The sequence below is a fragment of the Pelophylax lessonae genome, assembly GCF_965119305.1.
Source record: "Pelophylax lessonae genome assembly, chromosome: 9".
In the NCBI taxonomy this organism is placed as follows: domain Eukaryota; kingdom Metazoa; phylum Chordata; class Amphibia; order Anura; family Ranidae; genus Pelophylax; species Pelophylax lessonae.
In genome coordinates, this window is record NC_138776.1 from 271,909,406 (window position 1) to 271,929,228 (window position 19,823).

General features: G+C 45.6%; 2 protein-coding genes across 2 annotated transcripts in view; both read right to left on the bottom strand.

Annotated features, from left to right (window-relative positions):
• The window catches only part of LOC309564465 (uncharacterized protein), a gene marked incomplete at both ends in the record, with an annotated part of 1,172,539 nt that overhangs the window by 1,027,545 nt on the left and 125,171 nt on the right, over positions 1-19,823 (bottom strand). The window contains 1 exon segment of the mRNA XM_082269095.1: positions 16,939-17,351. Coding sequence (XP_082125221.1) covers positions 16,939-17,351 — 413 coding nt within the window.
• LOC309564109 (uncharacterized protein) lies at positions 1,911-15,763 on the bottom strand (the record flags this gene model as incomplete). The annotated part of the gene is made up of 6 exons (XM_082268737.1): positions 1,911-2,876; positions 4,774-4,839; positions 7,352-7,859; positions 7,903-8,225; positions 9,797-10,642; positions 15,623-15,763. The coding sequence occupies 6 exons, from the start codon at positions 15,761-15,763 to the stop codon at positions 1,926-1,928; spliced, it is 2,835 nt and encodes a 944-aa protein (XP_082124863.1). The 3' UTR covers positions 1,911-1,925.

Below are 19,823 nucleotides of genomic sequence, written 5' to 3' on the forward strand. Positions count from 1 at the left end.
GGAATTGTGCCCAAACTTTGGTGTTACTGGGAGGAATTGTGCCCTATGATTGGTGTCATTGAGAGGAATTGTGCCCCGATTTTGGTGTTACTTGGAGGAATTGTGCCCCAACTTTGGTGTCATTGAGAGGAATTGTGCCCCGATTTTGGTGTTACTTGGAGAAATTGTGCCCTATGATTGGTGTTACTGGGAGGAATTGTGCCCTATCATTGGTGTCATTGAGAGGAATTGTGCCCCAACTTTGGAGTTACTTGGAGGAATTGTGCCCGATGATTGGTGTTACTGGGAGGAATTGTGCCCTATCATTGATAGGAATTGTGCCCCAACTTTGGTGTTACTGGGAGGAATTGTGCCCCATGATTGGTGTCATTGAGAGGAATTGTGCCCCAACTTTGGTGTTACTGGGAGGAATTGTGCCCTAGGATTGGTGTTACTGGGAGGAATTGTGCCCCATGATTGGTGTCATTGAGAGGAATTGTTCCCCAACTTTGGTGTTACTGGGAGGAATTGTGCCCCATCATTGGTGTCATTGAGAGGAATTGTGCCCCAACTTTGGTCTCACTGGGGGGGAATAGTGCCCTATGATTGGTATTATTGAGAGGAATTGTGCCCCAACTTTGGTGTTACTGGGAGGAATAGTGCCCTATCATTGGTGTTACTGGGAGGAATTGTGCCCTATCATTGGTGTCATTGAGAGGAATCGTGCCCCAACTTTGGTGTTACTGGGAGGAATTGCGCCCCATCATTGGTGTCATTGAGAGGAATTCTGGCCCAACTTTGGTGTTACTGGGAGTGTAACGGAGCTCCAATACCCAGCCTAGGTATCTCCGCTGTATAATCCTTGAAGCTGAGGAAGTACTAAAATATCCAAGGCAAAACCCCCCCAGTAACTGGACGACACACAGTTCTGGGAGTCAAACTAGACTAAGTTTGTTTATTGAAAACACAAACACAAGGAATCTACAATCTAGGAAAACCCCTCCCTCTTCGAGACATTCCACACACAAAGCTGAACATCCCATAATAACCTTACTCTAGCCAGACAGAAACAATAGGACAATAGAATGCAGGTATTTAACAATAACAAACCCCCACACATCTCCTCAGGGACACTGCTCCCCCACTCTTCCAACACAAACCACACTCTTAGTGTCCATTCTGCTACTGGGAGGAATTGTACCCTATCATTGGTGTCATTAAGAGGAATTGTGCCCCAACTTTGGTGTTACTGGGAGGAATTGTGTCCTATGACTGGTGTCATTGAGAGGAATTGTGCCCCAACTTTGGTCTCATTGGGGGGAATTGTGCCCTATCTTTGGTGTGATCGGGAGGAATTCTGCCCCTTCATTGGTGTGAGTGGGGGGGAATTATGCCCCATTGTTGGTATCGTTGGATAAAAATATTTCCCCAAGGGCCGTATAAAAGCAAGCAAAGGGCCACAGTTTGGAGACCACTGGTATGTACAAATGGAGAAGTATGGGGAAAGCTGGTTTGGTTGTACTTCTCCTGTGGATCACGTTTTGCATGGCCTGTGACCGGTTTTCATCAGACAGCGGGCTGAAGTCCGCTGTCGGCTGATGTCACAGAGCCAGTCCAGGCTCGGGAAAGATTGCAACAATGAAGACGGGATCCGCCCACATGCCTGGACCGTCACCCGGCTCAGCCTGTCAGCGAGCCACTGAGAGCCTGAGCCGGAAGCTCCCCTCCCCCCTCCACAGCCCAGTGCTCCAGTGAGACCCATTGACTGACAGTCACCAGCTCTCTGCTCAGGGAGCTGTGAGAACCGAGCGATCGGCAGTGTTTGATCGCTCGGTTCTCAGTGTTAGAGCCGGTGGGGGACCGATGCTTCGTCCAGCTAAGTATAATTTAAAAAACAAAAAGATTCCGATGCTTGTCTTTTCAAGAAATGTCAACTCACAATTCCCTCACTCAGAACAAGATAGTGGCTTCTCACCCGTGTGAGACCTCTGATGTCTGTCACGATTGGACTTGTCTGCAAAACGTTTTCCACAATCGGAACATACATACGGCTTCTCTCCCGTGTGCAATCTTAGATGCCTGTGACGGCTGGACTTGTCCGCAAAGCATTTCCCGCACTCACTACAGGGATACGGCTTCTCCCCCGTGTGCAGCCTCTGATGTGTGTAAAGGACATACTTCTCAGAAAACTGTTTTCCGCACTCAGAGCAGGTGTACGGCTTCACACCCGTGTGACATCTCAGATGCGTGGTAAGACTGAACTTCCTTGAAAAACATTTTCCGCACTCTGAACAAGAATATGGCTTCTCACCCATGTGCAATCTCTGATGTCTGTAAAGATGGGACCTATCTGAAAAATGTTTCCCGCATTCAGGACAGGAAAAAGGCTTCTCACCCGTGTGAGAGCTCTGGTGTGTGGCAAGTCGTGACTTTTCTACAAAGTTTTTCCCGCAGTCAGGGCAGGAATAAAACTTCTCCCCCGTGTGCAATCCCTGATGTTTTTTAAGACTAGACTTACGAGAAAAAGATTTCCCACACTCAGGGCAGAAATGTGGCTTCTCCCCCGTATGAGATCTTTCGTGCTCATTAAGACGATATTTTAAATGGAAACACTTCCCACACTCAGCACAGGAAAACCTCTTATCTGTTGGAAAGAGGCCACTGTCCCTCACACTCGGAGGTTCCTCAGGATAAGAGGAATACGATGGTCCGGCACCGTCCCTCACAGTCTGAGGTTCCTCAGGATAAGAGAAATACGATGGTCCGGCACCGCCCCTCACAGTCTGAGGTTCCTCAGGATAAGAGGAATACGATGGTCCGGCACTGTCCCTCACAGTCTGAGGTTCCTCAGGATAAGAGGAATATGATGGTCCTGCACCGTCCCTCACAGTCTGAGGTTCCTCAGGATAAGAGGAATACGATGGTCCATCTACACTGTGTGGTGTCGGATGGACATTTGAGGTAGCCGGGTTTTCTCCTGGACTATACTGTGTGATGTCCTCATCTTCTACTTTACAGTCTGGAGACAAAGTGAGACAATCCTCTGAGGTTTTCCTCATCTCCCGTCCATCTACTAAAATAGAAATACAGAGATTATTACTAGACATCAGCAGATTGGTTCCCCTAAACCAGGACTCCGCCCACATCAGGCAGCTTTGTCTCTGAGGATCTTACAATTCCCCCCTCAAGGTAACTAGTAAATGGGTCCTCTTATCTCCTACCAGTTCATTTCTTTATTCATGGACCTTAGTCAGAGAGTGAGGAAACAACGAGAACTGTTTTTTATAGGAGTGACAGTGATGAGGGGATTATAGGACGAGCGTCCCCTCCCCCTCTATCACTCATTGCCATCTTCCCAACACAAGAAGTCCCGCACTTCCTTATTTAGTCCATGATTTAGTCATGAATAACAGCGGGGCTGAGCCCCACCTGAGGTCAGAGAGTGAGGATGGGGGGAGAACAACCAAGATGAAGACTGGACTGATCCTGAAGACCCCCATCATTGGGTTACTGACTCCTCCCTCATTATCACTTTCTGTTTAAGGTTCCAAAGTTGGAGGATGTTATCACATTATTATCACCATGTAAAAGTCTGTCCTCCAATCAAATCATCAGATATAAAATGTCCAGCTGGTAGGAAATGGGTGTAACAAAAGAGAATCCATATTATGTGTATATATAGCAGTGGGTAGAGGGGAGAGAGCAGAAGTCAGGAGTATATAATGTACAACAGAGTATATAGTGCCGGGGTCAGGAGTATGTAATGTACAACAGAGTATATAGTGCAAGGTCAGGAGTATGTAATGTACAATATAAATGGTTTATTATAGGTTTAGCGATGCCTTTGGTGAAAAATCAACATTTTGCTGCCAGCTGAACCCCAGAATCTCCATAAATCCAGTCTAGAGACATAAATTGTGTCCGCAGCACAGAGAAGGAAGATTATCTGAGAGAAATACAGGAATACAGGACGGGGAACACAGCTCAGGAAAGTGACCAGGGGATTAAAGGCTGATATCACCCAGTCCCCGCCCTACACTGGACCAATCAGAGAGCAGTATGGGTGGAGGAATGTATTTAGTGTTAATGACCCACCTGTGCTGATCTCTGTAGGAGTGTCCTCCTCTATAAATGTCCCCGTTATTCCATCCTCCTCCATAGACTGCTGATCATCCCTCACATACGTCTCTTCTTCTTCTGATTTAACCTCAACTTTTATATCTATCAGATCTTCGCCCTAAACCAAGAGGATAGAAAATAACATAAAAATATAATGTTAATGATGTGAGACTATATAGAATAATATCAAACATCATTTCCACGAGTAATTTTTCATGTTTAGATGTTCCATTCCACCAACCTGATATAAATATGAGTAGTCGTGATTTTCCCGTTTTGAATTCCCGGAATACAGAGGACGGGGACATCTCTCTGGTGGGTTCCTGGTATTAGGTGGCTCCATCATATCCATGTGTCCTTCTGAAACCTCCTCCATCACTCCATACTCCTCATCCTCCTCTTTATACTCTTCTTTAACAACAATATTATAATCCCCGAAGTTTCCACTCTGAATATATAATAAAAATGACATCAATGGTAACAATGCAGATAATGTACAGATCCTAATGATACTATCAGTGATTGTTCCTCATCTACCTGATGATGGTGGGGGATGGTGTGACCTTCCTGTGTGGAATCCCGGGAATACAGAGGACGGGGACATCTCTCTGGTGGGTTCCTGGTATTAGGTGGCTCCATCATATTCTTGTGTCCTTCTGAAAACTCCTCCATCACTCCATACTCCTCATCATCATCTACATACTCTTCTTTTACAACAATATTATCCTTGGGGTTTTTATTCTGAAAGATATAATAAAACATTAATTGTAACAAACACGCTTGTGTATAAATCATAACTACCAATAATTGTTCCTCATCTACCTGATGATGGTGGGGGATGGTGTGGCCTTCCTGTGTGGAATCCCGGGAATACAGAGGACGGGGACATCTCTCTGGTGGGTTCCCATTACTGGATCCATCTGTAGGAAACACACACACTGACTGAATACATTGTTTCTATGTGTTTATCAGATGATGGGGGATCTAGGTGGATCCTCCGTACTGCTCTCTCCTTTACAATAAAGTCTCCTCTTACCCGGTGATGTGAGGGGCAGCTGATTGCCCACCATCGTACCACTTCCAGCTATGTCTCTCCTCTACTTCCTCCCAACTCACCTTTCACCCAGAAGTTCCTTTATATACCTGACATCACTTCCTGTCTTTCATGGAGACTTCCTGTCTGGGTAGAAGTGAGATCACCACTTTGTGGAGCTCAGAGGAACTGCAGCCCCGAGAAATGACTGAATATATTGTTTCTATTTGTTCATCAGATGATGGGGGATCTAGGTGGACCCTCCGTACTGCTCTCTCCTTTACAATAAAGTCTCCTCTTACCCGGTGATGTGAGGGGCGGCTGATTCTCCATCATGACGTCCTTGTAGAGATCCTTGTGTCCTTCTAAATACTCCCACTCCTCCATGGAGAAATAGACAGTGACATCCTGACACCTTATAGGAACCTGACACACACAATGATACAGTCACCATCCAGACACATCCCTTGTCTGTTACTGGATAATGTCCCAGAATTCCCAGCACCGCTCACCTCTCCTGTCAGCAGCTCCGTCATCTTCTTGGTGACTTCTAGAATCTTCTGCATGTTGTGTCTCTCAGGTTTTAGGGGGTCACATGGAGGCACTGTGATGGTCATACGATCACCTGAATTCAGAAGAGGAAATCTCTGTATTGGAGAACCAATAGGAATATCATGTTAGAATCCCAGAATCCTCCTCATCTCTCCAGTCAGGTCTGTGTTTTATTAATAGAGATAAGAGTGATGTCATGTGACCTCCCAGAATCCTCCTCACCTCTCCTGTCAGCAGGTAGATGATCTCCAGGGAGAGGTTTAGTATCTTCTCAGTCATGTGACTCCGGTCCTCCTCCATCCTCATTCCTGCCGTAATTTGATCTATGCAGGTTTCTGCCTAGATAGGTAAGGATGATAATTGGTAACGAAAATATAAATATAAGTGGGGGTAATTTTCTGCCCCTGAAGGGGGTTAATCTAGGTTTCCACACTATATATGTGTGTATCATCATCTGCTGGAGATAAAAGAGGTCACAGTGACTATGGAGGAAGAGGACGGACATGACGGGGGGCTGGGGGGTTACTGGGTGTAAATAGAAAATAAGATCTTATTACCTCCTCTACTGCCATTTCCAGCAACATTTCCTCTCTACTTCCTCCCGACTTACCTTTCACCTGGAATTTCCTGTTTGTCCCTGACATCACTTCCTTTCTGTACCTGACATCACTTCCAGTCTTCCATAGAGACTTCCTGTCTGGGTAGAAGTGAGATCTCCATCTTGTGGAGCTCAGAGGAACTGCAGCCACGAGAAACGTCTCGTAGTGTGAACACGGCCTTGTGCTGTGTGTTTATGTACTGTATATCTTTATAGATGGGGTCATCTCCACTTAGGGTTGTCACCTGTCCGGGTTTCACCTGGACAGTCCAGTTTTTACATCATGTGTCCAGGTTTCTGACTGCCTGACACCCGGACATATTATTCAGACCGCATACTTGCCAGTAAGATGTCTCTAGTGCCTGCTACCAATGTCTTCCCCTCATCTCCATCCCCAGTCCAGACTCCAGTGACCACAAGCTTCCCACACTTCTATGTTTACTACTGCCAGCTTCTGTCCCTCTCACTTACACATCAAGGCTTTAAGTGCCCCAAAACAGTAACTACCTCTCAGGACAGCCCACCAGCATCTAAAGGAACCCTCTTCTCCCTGTCTGTGTGTCTCCTGGGCTGACAGGATCATCCAGCTTCACAGGAGTAGGGATGGGCTCAGGCGTGTTTTCAGAATTTAGTAAATTTGGCCCCTTCATCGTCACTTGCCTGATGAAGGGGGCCCTGCATGGCTCCGAAACGTTGCTACATATTTATTATGTTACCACAGAATAAAACTTTGGACCCTTTTGAGGAATTCTTGGTGTGCTGATGACATTTCCTCACTTTGCATATCCTATTCCCAACCCACCTGAGCAATCCCGCCATGAAGCCGTCACTGCACACCGCCAATTATAGGCAGTGAGGCATTTCCTGGCCCGCAGCTGTACATATACACGCCCTAACTAGGCTGCTCATGATTGGCGGTGTGCAGTGACGACTTCCTAGCGGGATTGCTCAGGTAGGTTGGGACTAGTTTTCAAATCCGCTTGAGCCCATCCTTACTCATCCCCTGTGGTTTCTATTATCTGGTCGACTTCACTAGAGGACTTGGATCCAGGAACTTTTATCTGGTCTACTTCACTAAAGGACTTGGACCCAGGATCTTTTATCTGGTCTATTTTACTAGAGAACTTGGACCCAGGATCTTTTATCTGGTCTACTTCACTAGAGGATTTAGATCCAGGATCTTTTATCTGGTCTACTTCACTAGAGGACTTGGACCCAGGATCTTTTATCTGGTCTACTTCACAAGAGGACTTGGACCCAGGATCTTTTAGCTGGTCCACTTCACTAGAGGACTTGGACCCAGGATCTTTTAGCTGGTCCAATTCACTAGAGGACTTGGACCCAGGATCTTTTATCTGGTCTACTTCACTAGAGGACTTGGACCCAGGATCTTTTATCTGGTTTACTTCACTAGGGGACTTGGACATAGGATCTTTTATCTGCTCTACTTCACTAGGGGACTTGGACCCAGGATCTTTTAGCTGGTCCACTTCACTAAAGGACTTGGACCCAGGATCTTTTAGCTGGTCTACTTCACTAGAGGACTTGGACCCAGGATCTTTTATCTGGTCTACTTCACTAGAGGATTTAGATCAAGGATCTTTTATCTGGTCTACTTCACTAGAGGACTTGGTCCCAGGATCTTTTTATCTGGTCTACTTCACTAGAGGACTTGGACCCAGGATCTTTTATCTGGCCTATTTTACTAGAGAACTTGGACCCAGGATCTTTTATCTGGTCTACTTCACTAGAGCATTTAGATCCAGGATCTTTTATCTGGTCTACTTCACTAGAGAACTTGGACCCAGGATCTTTTATCTGGTCTACTTCACTAGAGAACTTGGACCCAGGATCTTTTATCTGGCCTATTTTACTAGAGAACTTGGACCCAGGATCTTTTATCTGGTCTACTTCACTAGAAGACTTGGAACCAGGATCTTTTATCTGGTCTATTGAACGATGTTACAGGCAGCATAACGTTCTCCACGGCTTCTCTAGACCCTTTCACATCTGTAACATGTGCTCAGGGTGAACCTGCTCTCATCTGTGAAAAGCACAGGGCACCAGTGGTGGACCTCCCAATTCTGGTTTTCAATGGGAAATGCCAAACGAGCTCCACGGTCCCGGGCAGTCAGCACAGAGCCCATTAGAGGACGTTGGGCCCTCAGGTCACCCTCATGAAGTCTGTTTCTGATTGTTTGGTTAGAGACATTCACACCACTGGCCTGCTGGAGGTCATTTTGTAGGGCTCTGGCAGTGCTCATCCTGTTCCTCCTTGCACAAAAGGAGCAGATACCGGTCCTGCTGATGGGTTAAGGACCTTCTATGGCCCTGTCCAGCTCTCCTAGAGTAACTTCCTGTCTCCTGGAATCTCTTCCATGCTCTTCAGACTGTGCTGGGATACACAGACAAACCTTCTGCCAATAGCACATATTGATGTGCCATCCTGGAAGAGATGGACTGCCTGTCCAACCTCTACAGGGTCCAGGTGTGGCCTCATGCTACCAGTAGTGACACTGACCCTAGCCAAGTGCAAACCTAGTGACAATCAGGCCTCCACCTGTAAAACCTGTTTTGGAGGTCGTCTCATTGTTGCCCATCAAGTGCCCCTGCTGTTAATTTCATTACCACCAAAGCAGTTGAAACTGATTAACAACCCCCTCTTCTACTTAATGGACAAGATCAATGGCCCAGGAGTTTCATTGACTTGATGCTATACGCTGATTAAAAAGTGTTCCTTTTATTTTTTTAAACAGTATATATTGTTATCAGAGAGGCCATGGGAAAAATCAACCACGAGGGCCTCATTGCTCCAACCAACCTCTGCTGCCAGAATATGGAATTCAATAGCATAGTCAGCAACAGTTCTCGTACTCTGTTTAATAAAATGGCAAAAATAACACCGTTCAGGACCGTAGTCAAAAGCAGAAGCCAGAGATTGCATGACAGGAGAGCCGGGGTCAGGAAATTAGAAGTCAGCGTAGTCAGGAACGAAAATCAGGAACAGGAATCGTAAGGGAAGTCAGCCAGGCCAAGTCATACACAGGAGCACATAAAGGAACACACTTAGAGATCATAGACCACGCAAGGGCAAGGAGGATATGAGCTAAGCTGCCTAAATAGCAAAAAGGGGCTGGCTGTAGGCTGGAGTAATGAGGCAGGCAATGGTAACCAAGTGAGTTACTGTGGTAACAACGATAGGCTGGTAATTACCCGACAGCTGAGCAGCCTCTGTGCACTGAAAGAAAAAAGCTGCTCAATCATTAGAAGGAGCCAAGCCCTGACAGTGCCACATTCCATCAACTATGAAGTGTTTCTTACATGATGAAGATCAGCCATGGAGTATATCTGAGGTGTATATCAGGGAGTGCTTCTTCCCCACATGTCCACCAACATTCATATAGAAGACATTTCCCACACTCAAGGCACTAATACACCTCGAGGGCTGTGTGAGACCCCTGATGTACAGAAAGATAGGACTTCAGTGAGGAACAATTCCCTTACTCAGGACAGGAAAGTGGCTTCTCCCCCGTGTGAGATCTCTGATGTTTACAAAGATGGGACTTCCTAGAAAAACATTTTGCGCACTCAGGGCAGGAATACGGCTTCTCCCCCGTGTGCGATTTCTGATGTGTGTGGAGATGGGCTACCTGTGAAAAACATTTTCCGCATTCAGGACAGGAATACGGTTTTTCACCAGTGTGTGATCTCTGATGTCTAAAAAGACTGGACTTCAGTGAAAAAAATTTCCCGCACTCAGAGCAGGAAAATGGCTTCTCCTCCGTGTGAGACCTCAGATGTTGGACAAGTTCTGATTTTATCACAAAAGATTTCCCACATTCAGAACAGGAATATGGTTTTTCACCTGTGTGCAATCTCTGATGTCTAAAAAGACTGGACTTCAATGAAAACAATTTCCCGCACTCAGAACAAGAATACGGCTTTTCATCTCTGTGAGATCTCTGATGTAGGGAAAGATGGGCTTTCTTTAAAAAACACTTCCCGCACACAGGGCAGGAATGCGGCTTTTCAACTGTGTGAGCTCTTTTATGCTCATCAAGATTGAATTTAAAATAGAAACACTTCCCGCACTCAGGACAGGAAAACCCCTTTTGTGTTGGAAGGACGACACTGTTCCTCACAGTCTGAGGTTCCTCAGGATAAGAGGAATACGATGGTCCGGCACCGTCCCTCACAGTCTGAGGTTCCTCAGGATAAGTGGAATACGATGGTCCCGCACTGTCCCTCACAGTCTGAGGTTCCTCAGGATAAGAGGAATACGATGGTCTGGCACTGTCCCTCACAGTCTGAGGTTCCTCAGGATAAGAGGAATACGATGGTCCGGCACTGTCCCTCACAGTCTGAGGTTCCTCAGGATAAGAGGAATACGATGGTCCGGCACTTTCCCTCACAGTCTGAGGTTCCTCAGGATAAGAGGAATACGATGGTCCGGCACTGTCCCTCACAGTCTGAGGTTCCTCAGGATAAGAGGAATACGATGGTCCATCTACACTGTGTGGTCCCGGATGGACATTTGAGGTAGCCGGGTTTTCTCCTGGACTATACTGTGTGATGTCCTCATCTTCTACTTTACAGTCTGGAGACAAAGTGAGACAATCCTCTGAGGTTTTCCTCATCTCCCGTCCATCTACTAAAATAGAAATACAAAGATTATTACTAGACATCAACAGATTGGTTCCTCTAAACCAGGACTCCGCCCACATCAGGCAGCTTTGTCTCTGAGGATCTTACAATTCCCCCCCTGAAGGTAACTAGTAAATGGGTCCTCTGATCTCCTACCAGTTCATTTCTTTATTCATGGACCTTAGTCAGAGTGAGGAAACAACGAGAACTGTCCTTTATAGGAGTGACAGTGATGAGGGGATTATAGGATGAGTGTCCCCTCCCCCTCTATCACTCATTGCCATTTTCCCAACACAAGAAGTCCCGCACTTCCTTATTTAGTCATGAATAACAGCGGGGCTGAGCCCCACCAGAGGTCAGAGAGTGAGGATGGGGGGAGAACAACCAAGATGAAGACTGGACTGATCCTGAAGACCATATATATCTCTGGGGAAGTCCAATCAGGATGAAACGCATCAGATGGGAGTGGTTTGAGGACATCATCACGTTAGGCGGAGTGCCCTCAAGTTAACCATGTAAGTGCTGTTCTATCTTATCCATGTAATAAATATAACAGTGAGCACTATGGAGTCTCTTTATCTCTAGTAGCAGGAGCTGGCTACCTAAAGAGGAGGCTCCGCCTACATGTACCTGAAGGTGTGTGATTTCATGCTGGGTGTGTCCTCTTGGTATGGAGCAATGGGGTCCATCTGAAGAGGTGAGAGTATTATTTGTGCACTTTAATGAGAGACACTTTTATAGTCAGTTTATAGTATTTGCTATAAGGTTTGTTCACAAGCAGTGTTGCACTAATATTTTATAGGATGTACAACACAGAATATATAGTGCAGGGGTCAGAACTCATAATATTGGTGTTCAGTAATCAGTTGCAGAGGTCCCACACCGCTGCCTCCCATCTCCTGAGACTGCACTCAGTGACTTGGGTGTGAGACTATACAGACATATCCCTCCACCCGGCACAGCCAGCAAATAACAGAGCAAGTAACCCCGGGAGAATTGCTCTGTCAGAGATCTTGGTACACCCTGGGCATGGGGCAGAAGACCCAAGGTTCATAGCCCAGGGGTCTAGGCTGAGCAACGTCTATGGTGAACCCCAGAATCTCCATAAATCCAGTCTAGAGACATAAATTGTGTCTGCAGCACAGAGAAGGAAGATTATCCGAGAGAAATACAGGAATACAGGACGGGGAACACCGCTCAGGAAAGTGACCAGGTGGATCCCAGGCTGATATCACCCAGTCCCCACCCTACTCTGGACCAATCAGTGAGCAGTATGGGTGGAGGAATGGATTTAGTGTTAATGACCCACCTGTGCTGATCTCTGTAGGAGTGTCCTCCTCTATAAATGTCCCCATTATTCCATCCTCCTCCATAGACTGCTGATCATCCCTCACATACGTCTCTTCTTCTTCTGATTTAACCTCAAATTCTATATCGATTGGATCTCCACTCTAAACCAAGAAAATGAGAGAAAATATCATCTGTTAAATATAAGCTTTAATATTGTAGGATCAAGTTAACAAATCCAAACATTGTCTGTATGAGTCCATGTTCTAGATGCTCCATACCACCAACCTTGCAACAGTGAGGGATGGTGAGACCTTCCTGTGTGGAATCCTGGGAATACAGAGGACGGGGACATCTCTCTGGTGGGTTCCTGGTATTAGGTGGTTCCATCATATCATTGTGTCCTTCTGAAACCTCCTCCATCACTCCATACTCCTCATCCTCCTCTTTATACTCTTCTTTTACAATATTATCCTGGGGGTTTTTGTTCTAAAAGATATATAATTCTTTGTAACAAACACGCTTGCAACACAATTTTAATGACCAATAATTGTTCCTCATCTACCTGATGATGGTGGGGGATGGTGTGACCTTCCTGTGTGGAATCCCGGGAATACAGAGGACGGGGACATCTCTCTGGTGGGTTCCCATTACTGGATCCATCTGTAGGAAACACACACACTGACTGAATACATTGTTTCTATGTGTTTATCAGATGATGGGGGATCTAGGTGGATCCTCCGTACTGCTCTCTCCTTTACAATAAAGTCTCCTCTTACCCGGTGATGTGAGGGGCGGCTGATTCTCCATCATGACGTCCTTGTAGAGATCCTTGTGTCCTTCTAAATACTCCCACTCCTCCATGGAGAAATAGACGGTGACATCCTGACACCTTATAGGAACCTGACACACACAATGATACAGTCACCATCCAGACACATCCCTTGTCTGTTACTGGATAATGTCCCAGAATTCCCAGCACCGCTCACCTCTCCTGTCAGCAGCTCCATCATCTTCTTGGTGACTTCTAGAATCTTCTGCATGTTGTGTCTCTCAGGTTTTAGGGAGTCACATGGAGGCACTGTGATGGTCATATGATCACCTGACTTCAGAAGAGGAAATCTCTGTATTGGAGAACCAATAGGAATATCATGTTAGAATCCCAGAATCCTCCTCACCTCTCCGGTCAGGTCTGTGTTTTATTAATAGAGATAAGAGTGATGTCATGTGACCTCCCAGAATCCTCCTCACCCCTCCGGTCAGCAGGTAGATGATCTCCAGGGTGAGGTTTAGTATCTTCTCAGTCATGTGACTCCGGTCTGCCTTCATCCTCATTCAGACCGTAATTAGATCTATACAGGTTTTCTGTCTAGACTGGTAAAGATGATAACTGATAACAAAAATATATAAGTGGGGAAATGTTCTGACCCTGAATGAGTTAATATAGGTTTCTACACTATATATGTGTGTATCATCATCTGCTGGAGATAAAAGACATCGCATTGACTATGGAGGAAGAGGACGGACATGAGGGGGGGGGGGGTTACTGGGTGTAAATAGAAAATAAGATCTTATTACCTCCTCTGCTGCCTCTCCCAGCAATGTCTCCTCCCTACTTCCTCCCAACTGACCTTTCACCCGGAACTTCCTATTTATACCTGACATCACTTCCTGTCTTCCATAGAGACTTGCTATCTCTATGGTAGAAGTGAGATCACCACCTTGTGGAGCTCAGAGGAACTGCAGCCCCTGAGAAACGTCTCGTAGTGAGAACACGGCCTTGTGCTGTGTGTGTATGTACTGTATATTCTTATAGATGGGTCATCTCCACTCCCACCAAGGGGGAGAGAAATATATTACTGCCTAGTCCAGCCTTTCTCAGCCAGGGTTCCTCCAAAGGTTTCTAGGGGTTCCATGAGCAAGGAACAATTTCTGTCTCTCAGTAACAACTGACATCAATGATCTGTAAGGGGGCAGTCTTCCCACTGATGAGGATGTAAGTGGGTCGTTCTCCCATTGGTCACCAATATACGGGTCCAACTATCCTCACCCCTTCTTTTTTAAAGCCGATGACAGCTCAGGGTGCTTTCCCCACAACCACCAGCCAGATTATTGGAAAGAGGCCCTTATCCTCATCCACACTTGGACAAGGTGCTTTGCAAGGGAGGTCCTTCCCCTTTTTTGGCAAGCCAAGGTGCATATTTAGGATAAAAGTCTGATATATATTTCAAGGAGGACCTGAAACCGTTTTCTTGATTGTTTCTTTGTGGGGAACTCCTTAAAATCCATACCTGACTCAAAGCCATTCCTCAGGGCACCGGCCATCCCCCCCCCCCCCCCCAATGTTTTTTTTTTACCTCTTTACCTATTAGCCTACAAAATTGGCATTTTTGATACTGTTTCCATTGATCTCAATAGGGTTCAGGTTCTGATCTTCTCTGTAGTTCACCAAACCCTGTTCGAACTGAACCTAGAGCAGCTCGGCTCTTCACTAGTAGAGAACTTATATACTCCTGACCTCTGCACTCTGTATCCGGGCTGTATATAATATACTCCTGATCACTGCACTCTGTACCCTGGGCTGTATATGATATACTCCTGACCACTGCACTCTGTACCCTGGGCTGTATATGATATACTCCTGACCACTGCACTCTGGGCTGTATATGATATGCTCCTGACCACTGCACTCTGTACCCTGGGCTGTATATGATACATTCCTGACCACTGCACTCTGGGCTGTTTAGGACATACTCCTGACCGCTGCATCATTTATGCTATATTGTAGGACAGTTGCTGGTTGCTCAGTAGTCAGGATGTTATTGAAGATCTTCCTGAAGGTCGGCTGTGTGTAGAAAAGCATATCTGATGGAAGAGATCCATTATTACCAATGATTGTGCTGAGGTTTGTGTGTGTCTCCGTGACTCTCCGTTGAGGTTCAGTCATGAAAGTAAATTTTGTGGGTACAAATCCTGTGGAATATGTAACGTTGTGTACTATGAGTAGGTTTGAATTTTAGGCCCCTCCCACTGTTAGTGCAATTTTGCCACACCCTCAATTCACCGCCTATTCATTTTCCTTTGTGTACGCAAAGCTGAACCCCAACTCAGGTAAAAAAAAATTACCTACAGGCCTGCACTGTACTGCCTGAAGCACACTGGTGGATCCCCCTAGATCTGACAGTAAATGAGGCCCGTAATTAGTAAGTAGGTACGAGTGAGGCCAGAAATCTGTTTCATGATTGGAAACGTTTCAGATCCTTCCTCATCTCATTCCTGGGTATGGAAATCTATGATATTTCCAGTCCAGTATCAGCAATCAGGAGGGTTAGATATTTTACAGACATGGACAATGGTGGAAATTGCCAAACACCAAATTACGATGGTCAGAGAAAGCTTCCCCTACCTACAATGGTGGAATCATTTGTCCCAGAGACCAGCAGTACCCTTTCGGGAACATTCTGGTGAGGAATAAGTGCGTTCTCAGACATCATGGGAAACTTTGTAACTGTATACAGCCACTGGATGGCTTCCCCTAGACTCCCCACCATGTTGCCGGGCTCGGATACCCCATCTGAAGGCCTAGCACTGGCATGGTGGGCGCTGTCAGGTAGAGGAGAGAAAGAGAGACCAGTTCGCTGATAATTCATAGCTAGAATGAACCCGGAAGTGATGTGTATTAGGTTACTTCCAGGTTCAGTGCCATCATTCCTGTCCGCTGTGGATGGAGAATCTGTGAATGAAGCCCAGTCTGCTCTTCATTATTTTCAGTGGAGGACAGGAAAGACATAAGGGATCTTCGTGTCTTTTTAAAGAAAACCTGTCACAACAAAATGCTAGCATATGGAGGGCTATTCCTCCATTATTTTATAGAAATAAAGTTAAGTGAAAAAAAAAAGTCGGAAAACATTCAAGTTACCCACCAAGCACCTAAACTACGAGTCCCCACCTCTATAAACGACATGTCAAGGGCACCTACATACGAAATGTTGATTGTGCTAATGTCTAAACTCAGTATTTTGGTTTTGAATCAGTGGTTGGTTTATGCTCTTCGATGTCTACTGTACTCATAAGTGCATGGGTAGAATATGGCCAATATTCGGAACTGTCGGGAAAACCTGTGCCACATTCCATCAACTATGTGTTTTCTTTTTCATAATATACCTCTAAGTCTCTCCACCACAAAATGTACTCAGCCAATGAAAGGTAAGGACTCCATTTTTATTTTTCTCTTGCTATCAATGGCCAACACAGGACAACACTTCATCCATGTTTTTGGTGATCTCTGATCTCCTTATGAAGTGTTTCTTATATGATGAAGATCAGCCATGGAGTATATCTGAGGTGTAAATCAGGGTGTGCTTCTTCCCCACATGTCCACCAACATTCATGTAGAAGACATTTCCCACACCCAAGGCACTTAAACACCTCCAGGGTTGTGTGGGACCACTGATGTACAGGAAGACAGGACTTCAGAGAGGAACATTTCCCTCATATAGGACAGAAAAAGTGGCTTATCCCCCGTGTGAGATCTATGATGTCCGGAAAGATGGGACTTCCTAGAAAAACATTTCCCGCACTCAGGACAGGAAAACGGCTTCTCCCCCGTGTGGCATTTCTGATGTCTGACAAGTTGTGATTTTTGTACAAAACTTTTCCCGCACTCACGACAGGAATACGGCTTCTCCCCCGTGTGAGTTCTCTGATGGCTGTGGAGATGGGCTATCTGTGAAAAACATTTCCCGCATTCAGAACAGGAAAATGGTTTCTCACCCGTGTGCAATCTCTGATGTATAAAAAGATTGTTCTTCAATGAAAAAAATTTCCCGCACTCAGAACAGGAAAATGGTTTCTCACCCGTATGCAATCTCTGATGTCTATAAAGATTAAACTTCCCTGAAAAACATTTCCCACACTCAGAACAGGAAAATGGCTTCTCTCCCGTGTGAGATCTCTGATGTGTGACAAGATCTGATTTTATTGCAAAACGTTTTCCGCATTCAGAACAGGGATACGTTTTTTCCCCCGTGTGCAATCTCTGATGTCTAAAAAGAGTGGACTTAAATGAAAAACACTTTCCGCACTCAGAACAGGAAAATGGCTTCTCCTCGGTGTGAGGCCTCTGATGTGTGACAAGGTCTGACGTTATTACAATACATTTCCTGCATTCAGAACAGGAATACGGCTTCTCTCCTGTGTGAGATCTTTCATGCTCATTAAGATTGAATTTAAAACAGAAGCACTTTCCACACTCAGTAGAGGAAAACCTCTTATCTGTTGGAAGGATGGCACCGTCCCTCACAGTCTGAGGTTCCTCAGGATAAGAGGAATACGATGGTCCGGTACTGTCCCTCACAGTCTGAGGATCCTCAGGATAAGAGGAATACGATGGTCCGGCACTGTCCCTCACAGTCTGAGGTTCCTCAGGATAAGAGGAATACGATGGTCCGGCACTGTCCCTCACAGTCTGAGGTTCCTCAAGATAAAAGGAATACGATGGTCCAGCACCGTCCCTCACAGTCTGAGGTTCCTCAGGATAAGAGGAATATGATGGTCCGGCACTGTCCCTCACAGTCTGAGGTTCCTCAGGATAAGAGGAATACGATGGTCCCGCACCGTCCCTCACAGTCTGAGGTTCCTCAGGATGAGAGGAATACGATGGTTCGGCACCGTCCTTCACAGTCTGAGGTTCCTCAGGATAAGAGGAATACGATGGTCCAGCACTGTCCCTCACAGTCTGAGGTTCCTCAGGATAAGAGGAATACGATGGTCCAGCACTGTCCCTCACAGTCTGAGGTTCCTCAGGATAAGAGGAATACGATGGTCCGGCACTGTCCCTCACAGTCTGAGGTTCCTCAGGATAAGAGGAATACGATGGTCCATCTACATCTACACTGTGTGGTCCCGGATGGACATTTGAGGTAGCCGGGTTTTCTCCTGGACTATACTGTGTGATGTCCTCATCTTCTACTTTACAGTCTGGAGACAAAGTGAGACAATCCTCTGAGGTTTTCCTCATCTCCCGTCCATCTACTAAAATAGAAATACAAAGATTATTACTAGACATCAGCAGATTGGTTCCCCTAAACCAGGACTCCACCCACATCAGGCAGCTTTGTCTCTGAGGATCTTACAATTCCCCCCTCAAGGTAACTAGTAAATGGGTCCTCTGATCTCCTACCAGTTCATTTCTTTATTCATGAACCTTAGTCAGAGAGTGAGGAAACAACGAGAACTGTCTTTTATGGGAGTGAAAGTGATGAGGGGATTATAGGACGAGTGTCAGGAGTATGTAATGTACAACATAGAGTATATAGTGCAGGGGTCAGGAGTATGTAATGTACAACATAGAGTATATAGTGCAGGGGGCAGGAGTATGTAATGTATAACAGAGTATATAGTGCAGGGGGCAGGAGTATGTAATGTACAACATAGAGTATATAGTGCAGGGGTCAGTAGTAGGTACCATACAATTCACCAATCGACCATAAAACCATAATCATCCACCTAATATTGAGTAGGTTCCCCTTTTGCCAGGATCCAAAACACATACCCCAGGTGCCTAGGCTGAGCAACATCTATGCCAAAAATAAACATTTTACTGCCAGCACAGAGAAGGAAGATTATCAGAGCGAAATACAGGAATTAGTGATGTCCAGTTCATGAACGAATCATTCTTTTGAATCGATTCTTTTCAGTGAACTGGATGACTCGGTTCTTCTTCCTGAACGACTCGGTATGAAACAGTTCAGTATTCAGTGAAGGAGAGCTGGTCTGGGCTGATGGTAATATGATCCTAGAGTGAGGAGCTCAGCTCCTCCCTGTAACCAATCAGCACACTGACACTGAAGAACTGGCCAGAAACAAGCTTGTATTGAACCGTTCAGAGTGAAGAGTCGAGTCAGTTCACTGAGTAGTTCAGTACACGAGTCAAAAGAGTTGAAACATACGAGTCGGTCTCTGTGAACTCAATACACTAAAAGAACCGTTCATCACCAGCACATACAGCTCTATAAATGAAAAGCAGGTTTCTGTGCATGTGAACTGCATTCTAATGGGCCAACTTCACAGTTAACATTGCCAGCTATCAGATTTGTCCAGTTTTTACAGCGCATGTACAGGAATAAAAATCACATTTTTTTACTGTGGCCGAAGTACCCACACACAGTAATAAAATCTGATCGTTATTCCTGTGCATGCGCTGTAAAAACTGGACAAATCTGATAGCTGGCAATGTTAACTGTGAAGTTGGCCCATCAGAATGCAGTTCACATGCACAGAAACCTGCTTTAAATGTATACAGCTGTCACCTGAAGTCCTGAACGTGATAATACACTTTGTCAGATTAGCCAGCATTGTCTCTGACACATACCGTAGGCTTGAGACAGCTCTGAGAAGCCAAGGAGGAGTTAAATCAAAGAAAACATCCCCAGAGAGCTGCCAAAGGTATGAGTCACTCTTCTGATTCAGCTCATTTGAATAGAGTTGAGTCGGAGCTTCAGTTCACTTGCTTGTCAGCAGACTCAGCAAGTGAACCGAAGAATCGATTCAATGAATCGGTTCATTTCAGTGAGTAACTCGAAATGAACCGATTCACTTCAAAGAGTAGAA